The 19,457-nt window shown below is 39.4% G+C and overlaps 2 protein-coding genes across 3 annotated transcripts; both read right to left on the bottom strand.

The window, feature by feature from the left end:
- Positions 1–11,225: 11,225 nt before the first annotated feature.
- Positions 11,226–13,390, bottom strand: LOC116192517 (protein NTM1-like 9). Of its 2 annotated transcripts, none has more exons than XM_031521086.1 (4): positions 13,087–13,390; positions 12,673–12,956; positions 12,408–12,554; positions 11,226–11,598 (listed from the first exon to the last, which is right to left on the bottom strand). In XM_031521086.1, the coding sequence occupies exons 1-4, from the start codon at positions 13,274–13,276 to the stop codon at positions 11,593–11,595; spliced, it is 627 nt and encodes a 208-aa protein (XP_031376946.1). In that variant the 5' UTR covers positions 13,277–13,390; the 3' UTR covers positions 11,226–11,592. The 2 variants fall into 2 exon arrangements, with proteins under 2 accessions (XP_031376946.1, XP_031376945.1); XM_031521085.1 differs by lacking the exon at positions 11,226–11,598 and adding an exon at positions 11,628–12,067.
- A 3,071-nt stretch (positions 13,391–16,461) lies between these two features.
- LOC116192299 (NAC domain-containing protein 71-like) lies at positions 16,462–18,251 on the bottom strand. The gene is made up of 4 exons (XM_031520816.1): positions 17,926–18,251; positions 17,513–17,805; positions 17,245–17,391; positions 16,462–16,923 (listed from the first exon to the last, which is right to left on the bottom strand). Exons 1-4 carry the CDS (start codon positions 18,113–18,115, stop codon positions 16,705–16,707), a joined length of 849 nt encoding a protein of 282 aa, XP_031376676.1. The 5' UTR covers positions 18,116–18,251; the 3' UTR covers positions 16,462–16,704.
- Between the last annotated feature and the right edge of the window lie 1,206 nt (positions 18,252–19,457).

The following is a 19,457-nucleotide window of genomic DNA, read 5'->3' as shown; positions in this document are numbered from 1 at the left end:
GTCCAACGCCCCTAACCGTCGATCACGGGGTCTAATTCCCCAATCACTGAGCGTGCATATTAATTTCAATTTCAGTCTTTTCAAACCACACGGTGAGCACGAGTGGAATAATGACCAAATGCGAACCGATCGGGATTTAGTCATTGTAATTTGTATTTTTATTTGAGAGAGCAATGTGAAGGTTTTATGTTGTACATTTATTTATGTAAGAATCCCGATCAGAGAGTGGACGGTTGGAGTGTTTCCTCGAATTTACGGTGTCAAAACGGGCAAATCAAGTGCAACCCTAAATCATGCGATAAATAAATAAAATGGCAAGCCTAGAAGGCTAGAGTACTGAAAGGGCGTGTAGGATATAGGCCCACACATAATAGAACCCCCGAATTCGGAATTTCAGGTTCCGTACAGACCATTGCCTTAGCATACTAGGTGTATCTCATACCCCTAGACCCGGGCAACTCACCGGCCCTCGACCTAGGGGTCGTAAACAGGTAGTGGCGACTCCTTCTCACGTGCGTCCGTCGCGCGTCCCCAGGAAGGTGGATACTCCCAAGCCGCGTTGCATAGGCGCGCGAATGCGTGCCCCGACGAGATTAAAATTCGGGTGCGCACATGTATGGTCAGCAGTTCTTGAATCGTCGATGCGATTACAAATTATTGATCGGTTTGTGTAATTCATTAAAAGGTTGAGTGATTTATTTAGCCAAGTGAAACTTCCCAATTACCCCGTGCGTGGAATTATTGAGTGAATTAGAATTTGCCGAATGCTTTGGCTTGCACGTCCAAGCCTTGAAGCCGGCCATTGATGGACCATTCGTTAAAAACTTTAATTCCTGATTGCTTTGGAAATAAGTCCAATTTTTAACCGACTTTACATAATTAAACCGGTTCGTGTGAGGTTTTAATTAAAATAACAAGGAATGCATCCAAACACACGAATTATGGGGATACAAAATCACGTCAACATTTGATTTGCTGATTTTTAAGCTCGAATGATCAATTAAGCCGATTTAATGTTTTTAGTCGGTTTTATGGCTTTAGGCCGAGTGAACATGAAATTCAATTGGTGTAGATTCGTTCCCATTTCATACAACCAATTTTAAGGCCGATACTTTAAAAGTCAAGTCCATGGTAAAGTCGATTTGAATCACACACCCCGATTTTAAGAGTCCGAGTTTAACGATTAAATTGGTTCATGCTATTTGGATCAAAATGCAACATCAATGACAAAATTAACAGGTCATGTGATAAAATGAGTCTTAAGCATGCCTCTAAGTCTGAAATTTATACCTTCCTTGAGCTATGACAGGAAGAGTCGTGCAAGGCTCGAACCATCCACGAACCGAACCTCGAGCAAGATGGGCGACGTCACCTTAACCACGGAGTAGGTGCAGCAGCAGCGAAGCAATGGCATCAGCAAAGGGAGAAGATCAGGAAAAGAGATAGATATCACCACAGAAAAGAGGGAACAGTGGAAAGAACTGGAAATGAACAAAGGGAGAAGGCTTAGCTCAAATGTTTGGCGACAAGGAGCTCAAGGAGAGGCTTGCGGGCTGGCTTCGTGTTGTTCTTTTCTTCTTTCCTTCTTTTCTGACCGAAGGCGACTCTCCTCCTTGTTGTTCTATCCAGTCGAGCCCTCAAAGGAAGAAAAGGATGGCATCCAATTGATGGGGTGATCCCTTATTGGTCAGGATCTTTGATGGCCGAGAGAGATTGAGAGAATGTGAGAAAGGTTGATGGTGAGAAGGAGTAGTAGATGATGAAGCTTAGTACTTGTATGGTGTCCAGGTGGGGGCAAGTGGAGACGATGAGCATGATGGTCGATGGTCATGCTGCAATCCGAGAGCAGAGGTCAAGAAGTGATGGTTGATGGGCCGAGGTCCCGATTACAAATTAATGTCCAGTTCATGCAAAGTTGTTTAAATTGAATGAATTAATCGTGTGAGCGTCCCGATTAACCCGTTCGTGGAATTAATGCTCAAGGTTATTGCCGAATGCATTAATTGTGAAAACGATTCGTGATTCGATAACCGAGATGGTTTCACAAGGATCAAGGATAATTTGGTGAAATAACTAAAAATACCCTTATAACCGAATGAACCCAAATAAGTCATCGATATTCGAATCCATGCATGTTTCGCTTGAAAGACATTTCATGTGAGGTTCTTGATGTAAAGAAGCTTGTAAATTGCACGGGATCCGAGAACGGACTTAAAACGGGAGGAAGCCTCATGGAACCCGAATAACTCCATGAGACTCTCGGCCAATTCTCATTGGAGAGAGCCGAGAGGTCTCATGGCCCATATTAGGTTCCACGAGGTTTCCACGTCTTGTTTGAATCATTTCTCGCATGCTCAAACAACAAACACGATAAATTATACGTTTTTGACAAAAGCCGGTATTGTCATGATTTGTTTAACACATTCAAACATGCGAACACTCACAAACATGTTATTTACGAAATCAATAAAACAATTCCGACTTCATTCACGTAAGAAAACATGAGAAAACTCGAGAATTGAGCTTGGATCGGGCTAAGAAGGTCGATCTTAGCCCGAGAAAAGCAAGCCAAGCCTTGGTCACCTCTTCTTGAGGCAAACCCGAGAGCTCTTTTGCTTGTTTTGGGTCGAGATGGTCTTCCGAGTGACGATCCAAACGTTTCCCGACATGTTAGCACGTTAATCAAGGATGAACATGCATGGCATAATGTGAAAATGCATAAAAATATAAACTTGCATATGGAATATGTCATATACTCCATATCACTCCATAGCCATGCAAAAATATAAAAAGCCCTAATTCCTCTAAGTCGAGAATATTTTACCTAGCCTCGGGATACGAGGAAAGAGTCGGGGAAGTGTTCGAGAGTCGGGTGATTCGGTTGAACGCTTGGAAGAGTGCTTGGGTGCAAAGGATGCACGTTCGGCAAGGATGGGCGCGCGGAAGGACGTCAGGCGCGCGGGCAGGGCATACGGGTGCACAGCAGGGCGCGCGGGAGCGCGCAGCTGGTAGGCGTGCGGCTGTGCGCGGGTACTGTTCACCTGAGATCACGGTCTTCGCCCGAAATGAATAAATCAACCTGAAATGATGAGCAAATGACTTCAAACCAAAAATCTAAGTTCATAATTGAACTCCTTGGGTCCAAAACATGTGGTCCATGGAGTTTGAAAATTTTTGAACTTAAGTCGGGATGATGAACATCGGCTTCCGACTTAAGAAACTCAAAGCTTTCTTTGTGTTTTCTTCGATTTTTCTCTCTTGGTTTTGAAGTGTTGAAGCTTACTGGTTTTGGCGATGGTGTTGAGAGCTTTTCTTGAGAGAGAGAGCTTGGAGAGAGTGTGCAAGAAAAGAAGTGATTAACTTAATCACTTTTGGCAATTTATAGGTAAATCTAATGACACAATTAGTGAAACAAAGCATCATTAGTGGGCATGCTTAGGGGGGGTGGTTTGATTAGGGAAATATCTAGCCCTATCCTCTTCCATTTGCATTAATGAAGAAGAGATCAAAGCATTAATGAGCATTAATGGGCATCGAAGAAGAGTTGGAGTGTTATCTTCAAACTCCTTGGATATTTTGGGCTAAGAGTGAGCAAGAGTGGAAGAGGATAAGGCTTGGCAAATTTCGGCCATCCTTAGGCAAACCGTGGGGTCCCACGGCCAAAGAGGAAAAAACCGGGAAAAAGCTCGGGTCTCGATTGGTTGCGTATTCGAAGTTCGTGGTTTGAATTGAACGTCGAATTGTCGATATACGCGAGGAAACGGATTTAATGAGTCCAAGATTGGCATTTTCCGTGAGAAATTGCCAAATGTCTGTATGAGGCTCGGAAGCCGGTTTTGCTCCTTTTATGCATTCAGAGCGAGGTTATCCACTTCTAACAGCATATCTTGTATCTGCATCCCACGTCGGTCATTTTGACATAAATTGTCAAATTACGTGGGCACTTGACCCTTAAGCCGGTAACGCAAATATGGAGCCGGAGATGTCCTAGGAGGCCGAAACTGGATTTCTCAGATTGCTTTCTGAGTTGCTTGGGCAATCCAGAGATCACTGTAATCTCTGTTTGTTGAGATTGGGCCTCTAAGGACATGAAAAGTGCATCTGAGACCCTTAAAACACTGCTCGGGGGGTATAGATGAATTGTGTGATTTATTCCGACGATTACACATTGAGCCTTGAGAAAGCTAGCACTGTGTAAGGTAGGCATCCGACGTCAAGTTTCCCCAAAGAGGACCTCCGGATATGGATTTTCCACTGAAAATGGCATTTTGTGCTCCTCGGAGGTTACTCGAGAAACCGAGAAGGGTTTTACTGTCTGATTTGCCCAATTGCGTCTGTTTGCTGGAGTTTTCGGGGCAATACAGGGTCAACTTCATTTGCCGTTATTCCATCAGACTAGTCTTCGGTTATGCTCTTCCGAAGAGGAGTATGCTCGTTTTGTCGCTCGGAAGTCATTCGGGTGTCTGTATGGCTTTCAAAAGACAATCTGAAGTACTGCTCGTGCTCTGTATGATTGTGAGATATGGCCGCATCTGATATTTGGAATTAACTTTTCTCCGAGAAACCGGCATTTTTTTACTTCCACTAAAAAGTTGTCTATATACAGAAAGTTGTTGTGTATATAGCAGATAATTTGCGAAATGCGTTTAAAGACACTTTTCATCAGTTTGGCATTGATGTGGATTTTTGAAGTCCAATATTGGTTATCTTCCGACGGTCGAGCGAACTATCGGAAAATAGAACTATCCATGTGGTACCTTAGAAATGCCGGTTTTGGACATTGTTGAGCTCTCTTGTCACTTTGTTGCCTTTTGGTGACCCTTGGAGTCCTTCTGTCATATGCCTATGTCATATGCTCAATTTTGCCGACTTGAGGATGAATAGTGATTTCTTGCTTTGCCGAGCCGTTTTTTGTATTCTTGCTCAAGTCATAGTTTGGACCATTGCTGATATCGTTGTTTGGAATGGTGAGCCAAAATGGGGTGCTGACAGAGCTGTTTTGGGGCAACGAATGGATAAACGTAACCATGTGATCTATTATGCCTCCAAAACCTTGGATGCAGCGCAGCGCAACTACTCGACCACAGAGAAGGAGCTTTTGGCCATTATATTTGCATTTGAAAAGTTTCGATCATATCTGCTGGGATCGAAAATTATTGTGTTTACTGATCATGCTGCACTTAAGTTCTTATTAGCCAAGAAAGAGTTCAAACCTCGGTTAATTCGTGGGATCCTTTTGCTACAAGAATTTGACTTAGAGATCAAGGAAAGGAAAGGATCTGAGAACTCCGTGGCAGACCACCTGAGCCGACTTGTGCGAGATGAGGAACCCCTCCTTATCTCCGACTCCTTCCCAGATGAACACCTCTTTCACGTGCAAGGAGAAGAACCCTGGTATGCCGATTTGGTAAACTTCATTGTAACAGGTACATTTCCCCCTAGATTAACTAAGGCAAAAAGGAACAAGCTGCGTAGTGACTCTAGATATTACATATGGGAGAACCATATTTATGGAAGTTGTGTAGCGATCAAGTCATACGTCGTTGTGTTCCCAACAATGAGATTCATTCCATCCTAGCACATTGTCATTCCTATACATGTGGTGGGCATTTTGGGCCCAAGAGAACAGCTAGGAAAATTCTGGATAATGGATTCTATTGGGAAACGTTGTTCCGTGATGCACATGGATTTTGTAAGGGTTGTGAAAGGTGTCAAAGAGTGGGGAATATATCTCGTAGGAATGAGATGCCTCAAGTGCCCATGCTATTTTGTGAAGTTTTCGATGTTTGGGGCATGGATTTCATGGGACCTTTTCCTAGTTCATTTGGTTTCAACTACGTTTTGCTTGCCGTTGATTATGTCTCCAAATGGGTTGAAGCAAAAGCTACTCGGACTAACGATGCTAAAGTTGTTGTAGAATTCTTGAAATCTAACATCTTCAGCAGGTTTGGAATTTCACGAGCCATCATAAGCAATCAAGGAACCTACCTTTGCAATCGCTCCGTTGAAGCATTAATGAAGAAGTATGGAGTCCATCACCGTGTAGCCACCACGTACCATCCTCAGTCCAATGGCCAAGCCGAGGTGTCCAACCAGGAAGTTAAGAGCATTTTAGAGAAGACGGTCAATCCATCAAGGAAGGATTGGAGTTTGAGATTGGATGATGCGCTTTGGGCCTACAGAACTGCATATAAAACTCCAATAGGTTTGTCACCGTACCGTTTGCTTTTTGGGAAGTTTTGTCATTTACCGATTGAAATTGAGTACAGAGCCTTTTGGGAGGTCAAACAATGCAATATGGATTTGAGGCGTTCCGGTGAGGAAAAAAAATTCCAATTGCAAGAACTGGAGGAAATCCGCCTTGAGGCATACGACAATGCGGCTATGTATAAGGAATGCACTAAATTGCTTCATGATAAGGTACTCTTTCGGAAAGATTTCTCCATTGGCCAAAAGGTATTACTTTTTTATTCGAGATTGAAACTCATGCCCAGTAAGTTACGTTCCCGGTGGAAAGATCCTTTCGTGGTTTATAATGTGTTATCTAATGGGGTTATTGAAATTCAAAACTTGGAGACGAACCAAATTTTCAATGTGAATGGACATCGGTTGAAACCTTTCGTCGAGAATTTTGCAGTGTCTCTATTGGAAGAAGTGCGTTTATCGCACCCCATCTACATGGATTAGCAGGTCAACGGCACCGTCGAGCTAACGACATTTAACTAGTGCTAATTGGGAGGCAACCCAATCTTGAATTTTCCATTTTATTTTAGTTTTCCTTATTTTATTTTATTTTATTTTATTTACGCGGACACATTGCACTGAGCGAGTCTCATCCGGTTCTCTAGGAACACAGTCCACTTGCTACCTCCTCACCACTGCCACAACATCAAACTACTACACCTAACTCTCCAGCTACCCATGGCGATCCAGCATAAGCCGCACCTGGACTGCTACGAGAAAGAACAAAGGCGCCAAGGTCGGATGTTGGAATGCATCCTAGCTCATCATGACCATCCCCATCACCGTCACCACAGCCCCACTAGTCGTAGGGGAGTCTCGTTCCTCTCTCTTTTACTTTGTATCTCTCATTCTGTTTTATAGTTTGTGTTTGCATCTTGCATGTTGTGTTGTGTTGCCCACATGGAGGACCATGTGAGTCTTAAGTGTAGGGGAATTGTTTTTATTCTATGTGCATATCACTTACATCTCATTGACATTCATGTTGCATTTTAGATAGTTGCATACTCATGACATTTGCATGATAGGAACCCCCATATGATTGGCATGATTATACATGTTTGAGTGAGGTTAGCTAAGTCATGTAAGAGATGAATTGCCTAAGGGAATTAGCCCATAGCTCGAGTTGTGAATCTCAGTACCGAAGCGTGTTAATACAGTAGATCAATAAACACCTGTGTGAGGTCTTGGGCCTATGATTGATACACCTCCCTATCAATCAATTTTTTCTTGAGTGTGTCATTTCATAATTAAGTACTCTAGAACTTGCTTGGAATTTTATTGAAATTTGTTTAATTGCAAGCATGGAAATGATGAAGGTATAAGATTATCGATTGAGCCAAACAACCTACCCATCATGTTTATTCCCTTAGTGACCCCCTTTGAGCCTTGATGACGTGAGCCTTTCCTTTCTTCATCCATATTGCATTATCCCAAACTATGCACAAGACGTTTTTTTAGATACACCATGTTCCCTTTTTCCTCATGATCATAAGGAAAGTCGAGCATTTAGCTTAGATGAATGGAGGAAATGAGTGGTGTATATTTCTTGTGCGGGAACAATGGGATGAGGTTATTTATTCAAAAAAATTCAAAAAAAAGAAAAAAAGACAGAAGGGCTGTAAAAGAAAAACAAAAGAAAGAAGAAGAAGAAAGAAAGACTGCAATTGAAAAGGAACAAAAGAAAGAAGAAAAAAAGTGCTCATCCATGTCGGTATCAATTGCACATCATCATGGGATCTGGAATATAAGGAGAAAGGTGTTTATTTGTTTGAATTGTGTTCTAGTGGTCTAAATGCTCTGCTTTTCTTATGGTTCTCTTGTGCTTGTGTGAACCCGAATATTTCCACATCTTTTTGTCCAAGCTACATTACAGCCTGGAAAAAGTCCTTCAGATTCATGCCTTGCAATTTATTTATAGTGGAGATGAGATGTAAAAGCAAGATTATGGTAGTGCATTCTCATGAAATTGGATTTGAGTGACAAACACATAGCCTAAACAATTGAGAGAGAGCGCATACACATTCTTGCTGAGGATTTACTGTGTCAACATGTTAGGCGACGTTTCCTTGAGTAAGAGGGAAGTTCGTTTATAAAATTTTGTGCTCTCAAATGAATTAGTTGTACACTCATTTGGGTATGTATCATCCTGTTAATATTGGGGAACTAGATTTTTCTTTGGTGTCTTGCTTGAGGACGAGCAATGTTTAAGTGTGGGGGAATTTGATAAGGGAGGATTTGTCCATGAAATGGGTACAATTTAGACTTGGTTTTATGTTGTTTTCATGGTATCTGATGCTTGGATAACGGTTTCTAGGAAAACTTGTGCGAGAAAAGAGTTTGAGGCAATTTGATGCATGTTCGGGATGAATTGTAGACCATTGAAGTGTCAAGATGGAACTTGCAAGGATACAAGGACTTCAGATCAGTTGTGCACTAGACTGCACGACCGATTCGAGAGGGAATTCAAAATCAATCCCCGATTTATTTGCAAATCCAAAGATTCTCCTTCAATTACAATGGAAGTTTTTAGGAAATCTTTAAAGATAGGTTCATTATTTGTTTTCTATTTTTGTGGGAGATATAAAAACCTAAGGATCATCTAGGTTTAGGGTTTTAAGTTTTTGGAGAGGAGAAACTGGAAAACGAGGTCGGCGGCTACGGAGTGTTCTTCCAACGATCGTCAGTTTCATGGATTCCTGTATAGCCATGTGTGGCTAATTCTTTTCATTTGACTTGAGAACGCAAACCTCACGGTTTGGTTGTGAGGAGCAGGTTTTAATATTTCGATTTCAGCACTTATTCATTCTTGAATATTATCATTACAAGTATTCTCTCACGGTCGTGAATAGGATATTTGTAAGTTAGCTTATCAACGACTACTATGGTGTTTGTAGAAATCGATTCGAAGCAAGACTAATTAGGAACGAATGGTAGTTACTGCCCTAATTGGTTAGAGAATGATAGGACGAGTCAATTAATTGATGAATTGATTAATCGCTTGGGTTAAGGCATCCTTGTGCTTAAAGCCATTGCTTAGTTAATTAGGGAATCGGTCGATACCTTGTTAACTGGTTGATGAACTTACTAGTTAGACGGTGTCTTGACTAGTTAGAATTTAGATGCTAGTTGATTCCTTGCGGTCGCAGGAACTCAACTCTTAGCTGCTGAAATTTACATTATGATGCTTCTATGATTAACCAAACGCTAGGTGGTTTTCGAACTCAAGTCATACATCTCCCGGTTATTGATTACTCACTCTCCCTTGCACTTTTAGATTGTTTTTGCTACAATTTAATTTCTTAATTATCAAAATTCCCCTTTCATTACTTTTTGCTAGCTCATTAGTTTAGAGAATCCCTTAGCCTCATTGGGGATTTCGACTCGGCTCTCACCATTTTCTTACTAAAAGTTTTGGGGAAACCGATTTTATTTTGGGGGCTTCGACAGGCCTTGCCACTCGACGACTCCATCAAATATCTCAAATAAACACAGCAGCCCATTACGACATTCCCATCCACCCGATCAAGCCTCCCATCTTATCACCATACCGTTTGAGGCAGTTAATGAGACAGCAAAAACAATACTTTGAAAGCAAAATTGATAAAGTCATCTCCTTCCTTGAACATATTTCACGGATACGCACTAACCCATCAGCACCATGCATCGAACTATGACGAACTCGATCAAGCAAAATCCCAGCCCATCAAGTTAATTTATTATTAATTCGTTAGTGTTAGATTCTAGAAAATAATGTTAAAAAACAAAAATTGAAAAAAAAAACACTAAAGAACAAAAGAGAGAGTGGGAAGGGGACGGAGAGAAGGGGGCGTTGGTGGATGCCTGACCACCACTGCCCAAGGACCCCACCAGAAGACTCTCAGACCACCGGTGACCTCCTTGGGATGCTAGTCGTTGGGTAGTGGGCGGGCAGCCGTCCACCACCGCCCCCTTCTCTCTCTCCCTTTTCTTACGTTCAAGATTGGTGCATTTTTTCTTCTTTTGATTTTCATTTTTTAAAATTATTTTTTAAATATGAAATTAAAATCCTGGCTTAGGATGAATGCAGCATGCTTAACACATGCAAGTCGGACGGGAAGTGGTGCTTTCAGTGGTGAACGGGTGAGTAACGTGTAAGAACCTGCCTTTGGGAGGAGAGCAACAGCTGGAAATGGCTGCTAATATCCCGTAGGCTGAGGAGCAAAAGGAGGAATCCGCCTGAGGAGGGCCTCGCGTCGGATAAGCTAGCAAATCAACAATAAATTAATTTTTTGGCCAAAAAAGTAACTCATGACGCACTTTGCTTCTTTTTAAAAAGTTCGGGTGGTATATAGTGTAAAATTTTAAAGATCAAAGTGCACTTTGCCACTAAACTCAAAGGTGGGGTTGCAAAAAAAATTTTATTATTATAAATGATGTTCATGAGCCTAATACTAAAATATAGATCTTAATAATTAATAAAGTGACACGAGAAGTCCTATCACGAGGATCGAACCCTACAATCTCTCGGTTGACTACTGAGAGCATGCGCCATTACACTAAACTATCATTCTTAGAGCAAACGGCATTTTACAAGGTATAATATTTGTTTTTTTTCATAGCATACATATAATAAAGCATGTCGATTTGAAGCGTTATTGGTGTTTCTATAAAGAGAGAAGGACATCAATTCGCAAATGATTCTTAACCTCAGTAAGGTAACCCAAAAAAACCAATCTTACAAAAATAAAGAATATTAATTATCGAGAAATGAGTCTTACTGTAGTGGCACAAGGCGCTGCTCGAAACTAAGAGGCCTTGGATTCGATTCTCACCAGTAGGGCTAAAGTATTTCTTTATTTAACTTTATTTTCTTTTACTATACTAGATTTATATGTCTCCCTTATTACCTAAACAATAATATTAATTGTCATGGACTTCATTATTTACGATAAGGACAGCATAATAAGACAAAGCTTAAGTAAATTATAGGGAGAGAAACAGCATACTCATAAGCCAATGCCTTTTACCAAATAGCAACAAAAGAACCAATCTTACAATAATATTAGAGTCAGACAGTAATCCATGGAACTTCGTCCATGATCAGATGAACTGACAACCCGACTCGAATAAAAAGACTGAGCACTAATGACAATTTTCTAGTAGTGGTAGGGAGAGATCGAGCAACCTTGGTATTGCTGGCGGTAATAGGTTTCATCAGAGATACATAGCAATCATTAGAGCCCCATAGCCATCAAAGACCCTTTCATTGTAGGTGTAAGAGTGATATTCGGCCCCTCCACTGAACCGAACACTGTAGTCCGGCAAGTCGTGAGAAAGTTGCTTAATATCAGAGAGTGATTGCCACATTCCTTACTCCTTCACATATTGAGAGAATGAATTGATTTAGATTGCAATAAGATATAGATCATACCCTCATGAGGCCTATTAAGGATATCATATTTGTGATCCTTCTACGAACTCTATGTTTCCGAACTACATCAGTAATTTACTTAGAGGAGTGACACGAAAAGTTACCTAACACCTCCAAGTCAAGGGCGACTTTTAGTGGTGTGCATTGCTTTCATTCTATTTCTCGGCTGAAGGAGCGAAAACAACATTTGTAGAATTACAACTGTGCGGTTTAAGTACTTGAAGAAAAAGTTCCCTAACTTACATTAAGTAACAATGTCTTTTTTTCTCCCCGATGAATACAATATCTTCATTTTCCAACCCCATGTAATGTAGATCACCAATAATCCCAGCAAGTGAGTGGAGACGTTAGATCCACTCAGGCTTGTTTGATTTCAAAGTGTGATTTTAAAATCACACTTTAACTTAATTCTACCTATAATAAAACAAAATAATTCATACAAAGTCAAAGGGTGGGCCCCATATATAACCATTTATACCACTCTTTTTCAAAATCAAAATCTGATTTTAAAATTCTACTTTGAAACCAAACGCAGCATTACAACTTAACTCTTTACTTTCTATCATCTGATTATTAGCGTGGAGGTAAAACAAGCTCGATTTACTGGAGAACTGAGATGTATGTTAGCAGGGATAGAAGTTTAGCAGTATTCGATTGTGATCGGGTCTATTTTGTAAGACTGATGCAATTGATATACGAAATTAGAAGCATTGCACATCGCCAAATGAAGAGAACTAAGCTACCCATATATTACCTCGTTTGGAGCAGCTTCTTGGGTAGGTGCACGGCTTTCAGATGTGGCAGGGTGGCCAGAATCATCGTTTGCATAACTTGCTGATTCGACATCATCACCACCCCTTCTGCCATTTCTTTTAAACACATGACAGACAACAAAGGGCATCTGCAGAATGTGTAAGGGACATCGATGAACATGCATTCATTTGTTTAAATTAACGAAAATACAGTGTTATGGTGATATGATATCAATTCATTATATATGGATAAATAGAAGTACGTACATCTTCAATGTTGTAGCCGAGATACGATGGATTCAGGTAGTATTCATGCATTCCCCAATTGGTCGTGATCCCACTGGAACTACGCCCTTGGTAGAAAGTCAATGCCTTCTTCTTACCTATCTCTTCGCCAGTATCTTCGCTCTTCACTTTCTTGTCTGAACTAGTGATCTTCCAATAACCAGCATTTGGAACGATCCTCTTAGACCGATTGTTGTTACGGTACTTTTCTTTTCGGAGACAAAAGAAGAACCACTGCCTTCCATTAGACCTCGTCTCCGCTAACCCTACAATACAGGGATGAAAAAGGGTCAATTTAATACTCGACACACCTGCAAGCCTCTTTTAATATCTTTTCAAATATAATAGATGCATGTATATTTCAAATGTAAAATGCACATAGGAGAGTGGACCTACTATCGTACTGGCGAGGCAGTTCCTCGGGATCCCAATTATAGAGCTCGATGTCCGGGATCAGGTGATGATTCGTCGAATAATTGGGATCTCCGGAATGGAAGTGGTCCAAAATCCTCTGCTTCAAGTAATGAGCCAGAAGTTGGATGCTAGATGGATCAAAATCTAATCCAGGGATATGTGGAACGTCCATGTTTCCTTAAACTCTGCAAGTATAATTTTGCGTTGAAAAACAAAGGAAATTTCCACAAACAAAGTGGTGAGGATTACAAAGGTTCAAGATTGGTTTGTGAGAGGCTGAGCTACGGTGGGTATGGGACAATCATTCAAGTCATATTCGTAGCAATTTTATAGTGATGGGTGTGTGGTCAAACTGGTCAATTTGGAAAGTTTACCTTGTTTGAGAAGTTCTTCCCGTTTGTGAGAGTATCATTGAACTCATAAACTCAACCGCAAGGCAATGGCATCCAATGTAGAATTTTGACGTCATCAGCTGCAAACGTTTGTCGTAAAAGGTTAAATGATTGAATTTCCGCACCTTTTCTGTTTGAAAGTTAAAAAAAAAAAAAGGATATTAATCACCTTTCACATACATCACCGTGATGTTTAGTTTTCTTGAAAGTATTAATATGAAATATATTTGGATAGGATTTGAGGTGATATTAGTCCATTTCAGTCCTTTTCTCAGCATTCCACCTAGAAGGGATAGTGAACTTCCTAGAAAGAAGCAATTTTTCTGTGGGTTATTAATCGAAAAAAGGGAATGATTAATAAACAATAACAGCAAGGGCCAAGCCTACCATTGCAAGATGATTTTAATTACTTATCCAACATTATAGCCGTGACAAGATTCAATATATATTGATGTCACACCCAAATAGTCCTTCGTCCCATTTGGAAGACTACTGTCCATAGAAAGTCGATACCTTCTACTGCCTATCCAAATTGCATCACCCACCAGCTTCTCTTTTACTTCCTAAATAAATAAAAACAGGAATGCCGTTGGTGATTTTCATTTTCGCACTGGTCCTTCAAAACAACTACTGTTACGATAGAATTCTCTTTCCGGAGATGCAAAGAAGACATGTGATGCCTTCCCGTTAAAGTTTTATTAGCAAAAAACTACACAAAATTTCGACAACCTAATGAAATATTGAAACAAAGATAGAAGCTAAATTGACTCAAGTTTGAGAAAAGAGTCTTACTATAATGGCACAAAACGCCAACTCGGAATCAAGAGGACCAAGGTTCGATCATTACCAGCATGACTTATGTGCCCTTTTATTCTTGTTTATTTTATTAGTCCTATAGACTTCTCTTATGACTGAAAAAAGAGGGTTGTAGTTTTATTGGAGAAGGCTTGATGTGTTTAGTGGGAAAATTTCAGAGGTCAAAACTTTTGATTTCTTGGAATCTTTATCCCCAGCCCTTGTATGAGAAGTGCGTCTCCTTCTTCCTTCCTTGTGAAGTTCTTTCCCTTGCTCATGAAGTGTCTCCGGCTTTGATTAATTAGTAAAAGATTCAGCATGAATGGCAAGGCATCAGTTGCATGAGGTTCTTTAATTTTATTCTTCCCATTTCATTTGTTATTAAAGGGCTTTTTAAGGGTTTTTCTTTTCCTGGGCTACATGGCTTGGTTTTTTTTTATACTTGGTTACATGGCTTTTTACGTTATTTGTAATCGGGATGTCAGATGATTATCAATTAAGTATGGGGAAAACTGCACGATTAGTCCTCCATGTTTGATTACTTTTTTATTTTAGTCCTTTTCCTGTTTTTTTATATCACTTATATTCAATGCTTTTGAATACTTTTTTGTTTATTCCTTTTCCTTTTTCTTGGTTCGATTTCATCCAATACCGTTGACAACTTTCTATTTAGATTCTTTAATCAAAATATTATCATGAAAAATTTTAATTTTAGTTCTCAACCTTTTATTACTATTTATTTTATACTAATCCTTTTTTTTGGGGTTTAATTTTGCCTTGTTATTGAACTTCTTGTTCCTCATAGTTCTATCTCTCAATTTTTGGAAAGAATACCGACACAACGTATCTTGAAATAAAAATTATTTTTTTATAAATTATAAAAATAAATCAATACAATTAACATAACAACGTGATACTTGTGAACCTACTTGAAACTCGAGGCATAGTAACCTCAATCCGGGCAGTACTAACTGTTAAAAGGAGAATGGTAACTTGAGAGGGAGAGAGGCGACAGTAGGGCTCGACATCGAACACCACCACTATAAGGAAGGTCACCTTATGTCAACATCTCTCTTTGCAATCGCCATTGCACTTTGCGACAATACTTGCATCAAGGGTCACCACGTCCTTGCTTAGTGTGTCGCGGACAACCTCACAAACGTGGTTGGTGGCTATCAATTGTCAAGCCACGATTGCCTTTGTTTTTTCGTACATTTTACCGTTTCTTTGCTCGGAAGTTCGAGGACTAGTGCTCCCATTGCGGACCGTCACTGCCCTTGCTAAAACTTCCGACGGCCCAAACGCTCAGCCTGACTCATTCTCTCAAGGTTGAGGACCAAAATGAATATTTTCTCTAATAAAAATATTCGATAAGATGTAAACGAGAAAAGAATTTTAAAAATGACATAAACAAAAAAAGTAACCGCAACTTACAGGACTAGTTGTATAGTTCTCTTTAATTATATATCTAGCTCTTTGTATAGTTGATCAAATGTATGATGAAATACTAGTGTTTCTTGTCGGGTGTCTCTTTGATTTATACTTGGTTTTCTTGTGTCTATAACGCATTAAAAGGCTTATTATACAATAATTAGTTTTTCGATTAAACATACACATACTATTTTTCGATTAATTAACACTCTGCTTGGTCTACACCAATTTGGAGGGCTTGCAACATTGTACACCATATCTTATAATTGATACGATATGGAAACTCTCGAGCCAATAAGAAGCATGACAAAGTCTTGATACCCTTGTAAGTAATCGGACTGATACTTTTTTACAGGCCAAAAGTCATTAACCTTGTAGAGTGATTGGACTAATTGCATAGTGTTGCTACACTCCTCATCTCTTCGATTAGGTAATCTCGTAATATTTCAAGCAATTGATCACATGAACAAATTTATCGGTCAACGTGACAGGGAAAAATGAATAATTGATGGCATGTGATAGAAAATGAATCAAGGCTGTAGGTTCAAGTCATTAAACTTGGATCATCCCTTGAAATCAGTTTTGATTTTTCTTGATTGCATACATATAATGGTGCATGTCAATTTACAGCATTATTGGTTTTTTCATAAAGAGAGAAGGAGATCAATTCCCAAATGATTCCACAACCTCAGCAGTCAACAAGTTAATCTTGAAAAAAAAATAATAAGACAGTACTAGATAATATGTAAGAGTCTCGCATTGACTTAATAATTTAGGACAGACATAATGAGAGAAAATCCCAACTCACCGAGTAAATTAAAAGTATACAGAAACAGCACCCCAAATGCAATTTCTTTCGTAACTGACACCGAGAACACACGCCTTACAATAATATTAGACACTACATCCATGGACCACGTCCATGATCAGACAAACTGACAATCCGACTTGAATAAAAAGACCGAAACAGTATGATGATTTTCTAGTAGTGGTTGTGGGAGTTCCAGTCACCTTGGTACTGTTGGTGGTCGTAAGTTTCATCAGGAGATGCATAGTAATTGTTAGAGCGATAGCCATCAAAGAGCCCATCACTGTTGGTGTAAGAGTGATAACCGGCCCCTCCAGTGAATCCGGTACTGTAGTCCGGGATGTCGTGAGAAAGTTGCTGAATATCAGAGAGTGATTGCCACATTCCCAGCTCCTACACATATTGAGAGAATTAATTGATTTAGTTTGCAATAAAATATAGATCATATAACCCTCCGTAATCATTCAAGGATATCGGATTTGTGATCCTTCTATGAACTGTATGTTTTCGAACTACATGAGCAATTTATTTAAAGGAGTGACAAGCAAAAGTTACATAGAACCTTGCAATCAAGTGTGAGTTTTAGTTCGATGGATTGCTTTAGTCCTATTTCTCGGCTGAAGTTCTGAAAAACAACTTTGTAGAATTACCAAAGTAGGCGGTTTAAGTACTGCAGCCCGCCAAATGAAGAGAACTAAGCTATACATATATCACCTCATTTGAAGCAGCTTCGTGAGTAGGCGCATGGCTTTCAGATGAGGCAGGACCGCCGGAATCATCATTTGCATGACTTGCTGATTCGACATTATCGTCACCCCTTCTGCCACTTCTCTTAAACACATGACAGACAACAAACGGCATCTGCAGAATGTGTAAGGGACATCGATGAGTGTATTATTCATTTGTTTAGATTAATGCAAATACCTAGTGTTATGGTGATTTGATGTGAATTCATTATACATGGATAAATAGAAGTACGTACCTCTTCAATGTTGTAGCCGAGATACGATGGATTTAGGTAGTATTCATGCATTCCCCAGTTGGTCTTGATCCCGCTAGGAATACGCCCTCGGTAGAAAGTCAATGTCTTCTTCTTGCCTATCTCTTCGCCAGTATCTTCGCTCTTCACTTTCTTGTCTGAACTAGTGATATTCCAATAACCAACATTTTGAACAGTCCTCTCGGACCGGCTGCTGTTACGGTACTTCACTTTTCGAAGACAGAAGAAAAACCACTGCCTTCCATTAGACCTCGCATCCGCCAGCCCTACACATACTGGAATGGAAAGGTCAATTCAAAATTCTACACACCTGCAAGCCTATCTTTTAATATCTTTTCGAATATAATAGATGTATATGTTTCAAATGTAAAATGCACATAAGAGAGTGGACCTACTATAGTACTGGCCAGGAAGTTCCTCGGGATCCCAGTTGTAGAGCTCGATATCTGGGATCAGATGACAATTCGTCGAATAACTGGGATCCTCGAAGTGGAAGTAGTCCAGATTCCTCTGCTTCAAGTAATGATTCAGCAACTGGATGCTAGATGGGTCAAAATCTAATCCTGGGATATGCGGAGCTTCCATTCTTCAAGCTTGGTTTGGGAGAGGCAGAGATATGGTGTGGGTATGCATGGGACAATCATTCAAGTCACATTTGTAGCAATTTTATAGTGATCAGAGTTTGGTCAAACTAGTCAATTTGGAATGTTTCCCTTTCTTGAGAAGGGCATCCCGTTTGCGAGAAGTGTCTGCATTGAACATAAACTCAATAGCAAGGCACTTGCATCCAACCTAACATTTTTATATCATCAGTGCAACATTTGTCCTAAAAGTTTAACATTATCAGATAGCTCTGTGATTTATTATTTATTAACTAATAATACTCACTGTCATCATTATTGTACTCTAAAGTTAATTCTTTAATTGGTTCGCAGCTTGTTCACCTTAAATAAAATATCAAGTTCGAGTTTTGTATATGGAAAAAATTCACACTGTGAGAGGAATTTATCTCTTAGTGGGCCAACTTAGCTCTGTTTGACTAGTCTAGACGTATTCAGTTTTCGAATATCAATATACATAACGAAAAAAATTAATTCTTAAAATTTACGAAATTAAGGATTTACGGGATGAGAACGAATAGACTCTATTCAAACTCAAGTGGAAGTAAACTCGGTTGCCTTTCGAATCTATTTTTTAGATTCGGAAAATTCTAAGGGTCAACCATAGCGAGAGAAAATAGAAAAAACAAACAAACAAAAAATTCATGGCCAGATACAAAGTAAATCCTATTAGCGCATATAACATTTTATAATAAAACTCAAGATATAGTTACACAATTCCCTAATTCTTTCTTTTTCAGTTCAGCTTGGTCCTTTACGAGTCTTCTCCTAATTTCCTTAATGTTTTATTCTCATTGATTTTGGTTATGTGAAAGCTCAATTGACGTCGAGTCAATTTTCAATAGAACTTCCTTTTTTTTCTTAATGCACTTAAAACCTCTTGATCCATCACAACCTCTCGTCAAAGTAAAAATTAATTTTTGTATTAGACCCATAGATCTTGTTTATAATCCAAATAAAATGTAACAATTAATTTGGAAGATTGAAGTTGTTGTACTAGCAAAAACCATTATTTTTGGGTTAAAAAAAACCCTTTCTTCGGTGTAAAGCGAAACCCATATTAGAATGATAAATGCAGTCAAATAATTGACAAAGTAATTTAGTGCAATAGCATCGCTTCAATTTATTATCAAGAGGTTCCGAGTTTAATTCTCATTGGTGAAATTTTATATTTTTTTTATTTCACTTTCCTTAGTTCTAGACCAACTAGCCTTCATTCTAATGAACAAAAAATGGCAGCCAAAATTACTTATACACTTTATTTTTGCAGGAATATTTAATCAAAAATTGGGAATCATCAAAAAAAA

The sequence above is a fragment of the Punica granatum genome, chromosome 1 (assembly GCF_007655135.1).
Source record: "Punica granatum isolate Tunisia-2019 chromosome 1, ASM765513v2, whole genome shotgun sequence".
Classification (NCBI taxonomy): domain Eukaryota; kingdom Viridiplantae; phylum Streptophyta; class Magnoliopsida; order Myrtales; family Lythraceae; genus Punica; species Punica granatum.
This window is presented reverse-complemented; position numbering and strand designations above follow the sequence as displayed.

What these genes read in the sequence shown, in the direction of transcription:
- LOC116192517 (XM_031521085.1), bottom strand. Translation starts at nt 13,276, where the DNA reads ATGGACGTTCCACATATCCCTGGATTAGATTTTGATCCATCTAGCATC. An exon ending in ACTGCCTCGCCAGTACGATA is followed by an intron (nt 12,957 to 13,086) that starts GTAGGTCCACTC and finishes CCTGTATTGTAG; the next exon opens with GGTTAGCGGAGACGAGGTCT. An exon ending in TCGGCTACAACATTGAAGAT is followed by an intron (nt 12,555 to 12,672) that starts GTACGTACTTCT and finishes CACATTCTGCAG; the next exon opens with ATGCCCTTTGTTGTCTGTCA.
- LOC116192299 (XM_031520816.1), bottom strand. Translation starts at nt 18,115, where the DNA reads ATGGAAGCTCCGCATATCCCAGGATTAGATTTTGACCCATCTAGCATC. An exon ending in ACTTCCTGGCCAGTACTATA is followed by an intron (nt 17,806 to 17,925) that starts GTAGGTCCACTC and finishes TTTCCATTCCAG; the next exon opens with TATGTGTAGGGCTGGCGGAT. An exon ending in ACGAAGCTGCTTCAAATGAG is followed by an intron (nt 16,924 to 17,244) that starts GTGATATATGTA and finishes CAATATGTGTAG; the next exon opens with GAGCTGGGAATGTGGCAATC.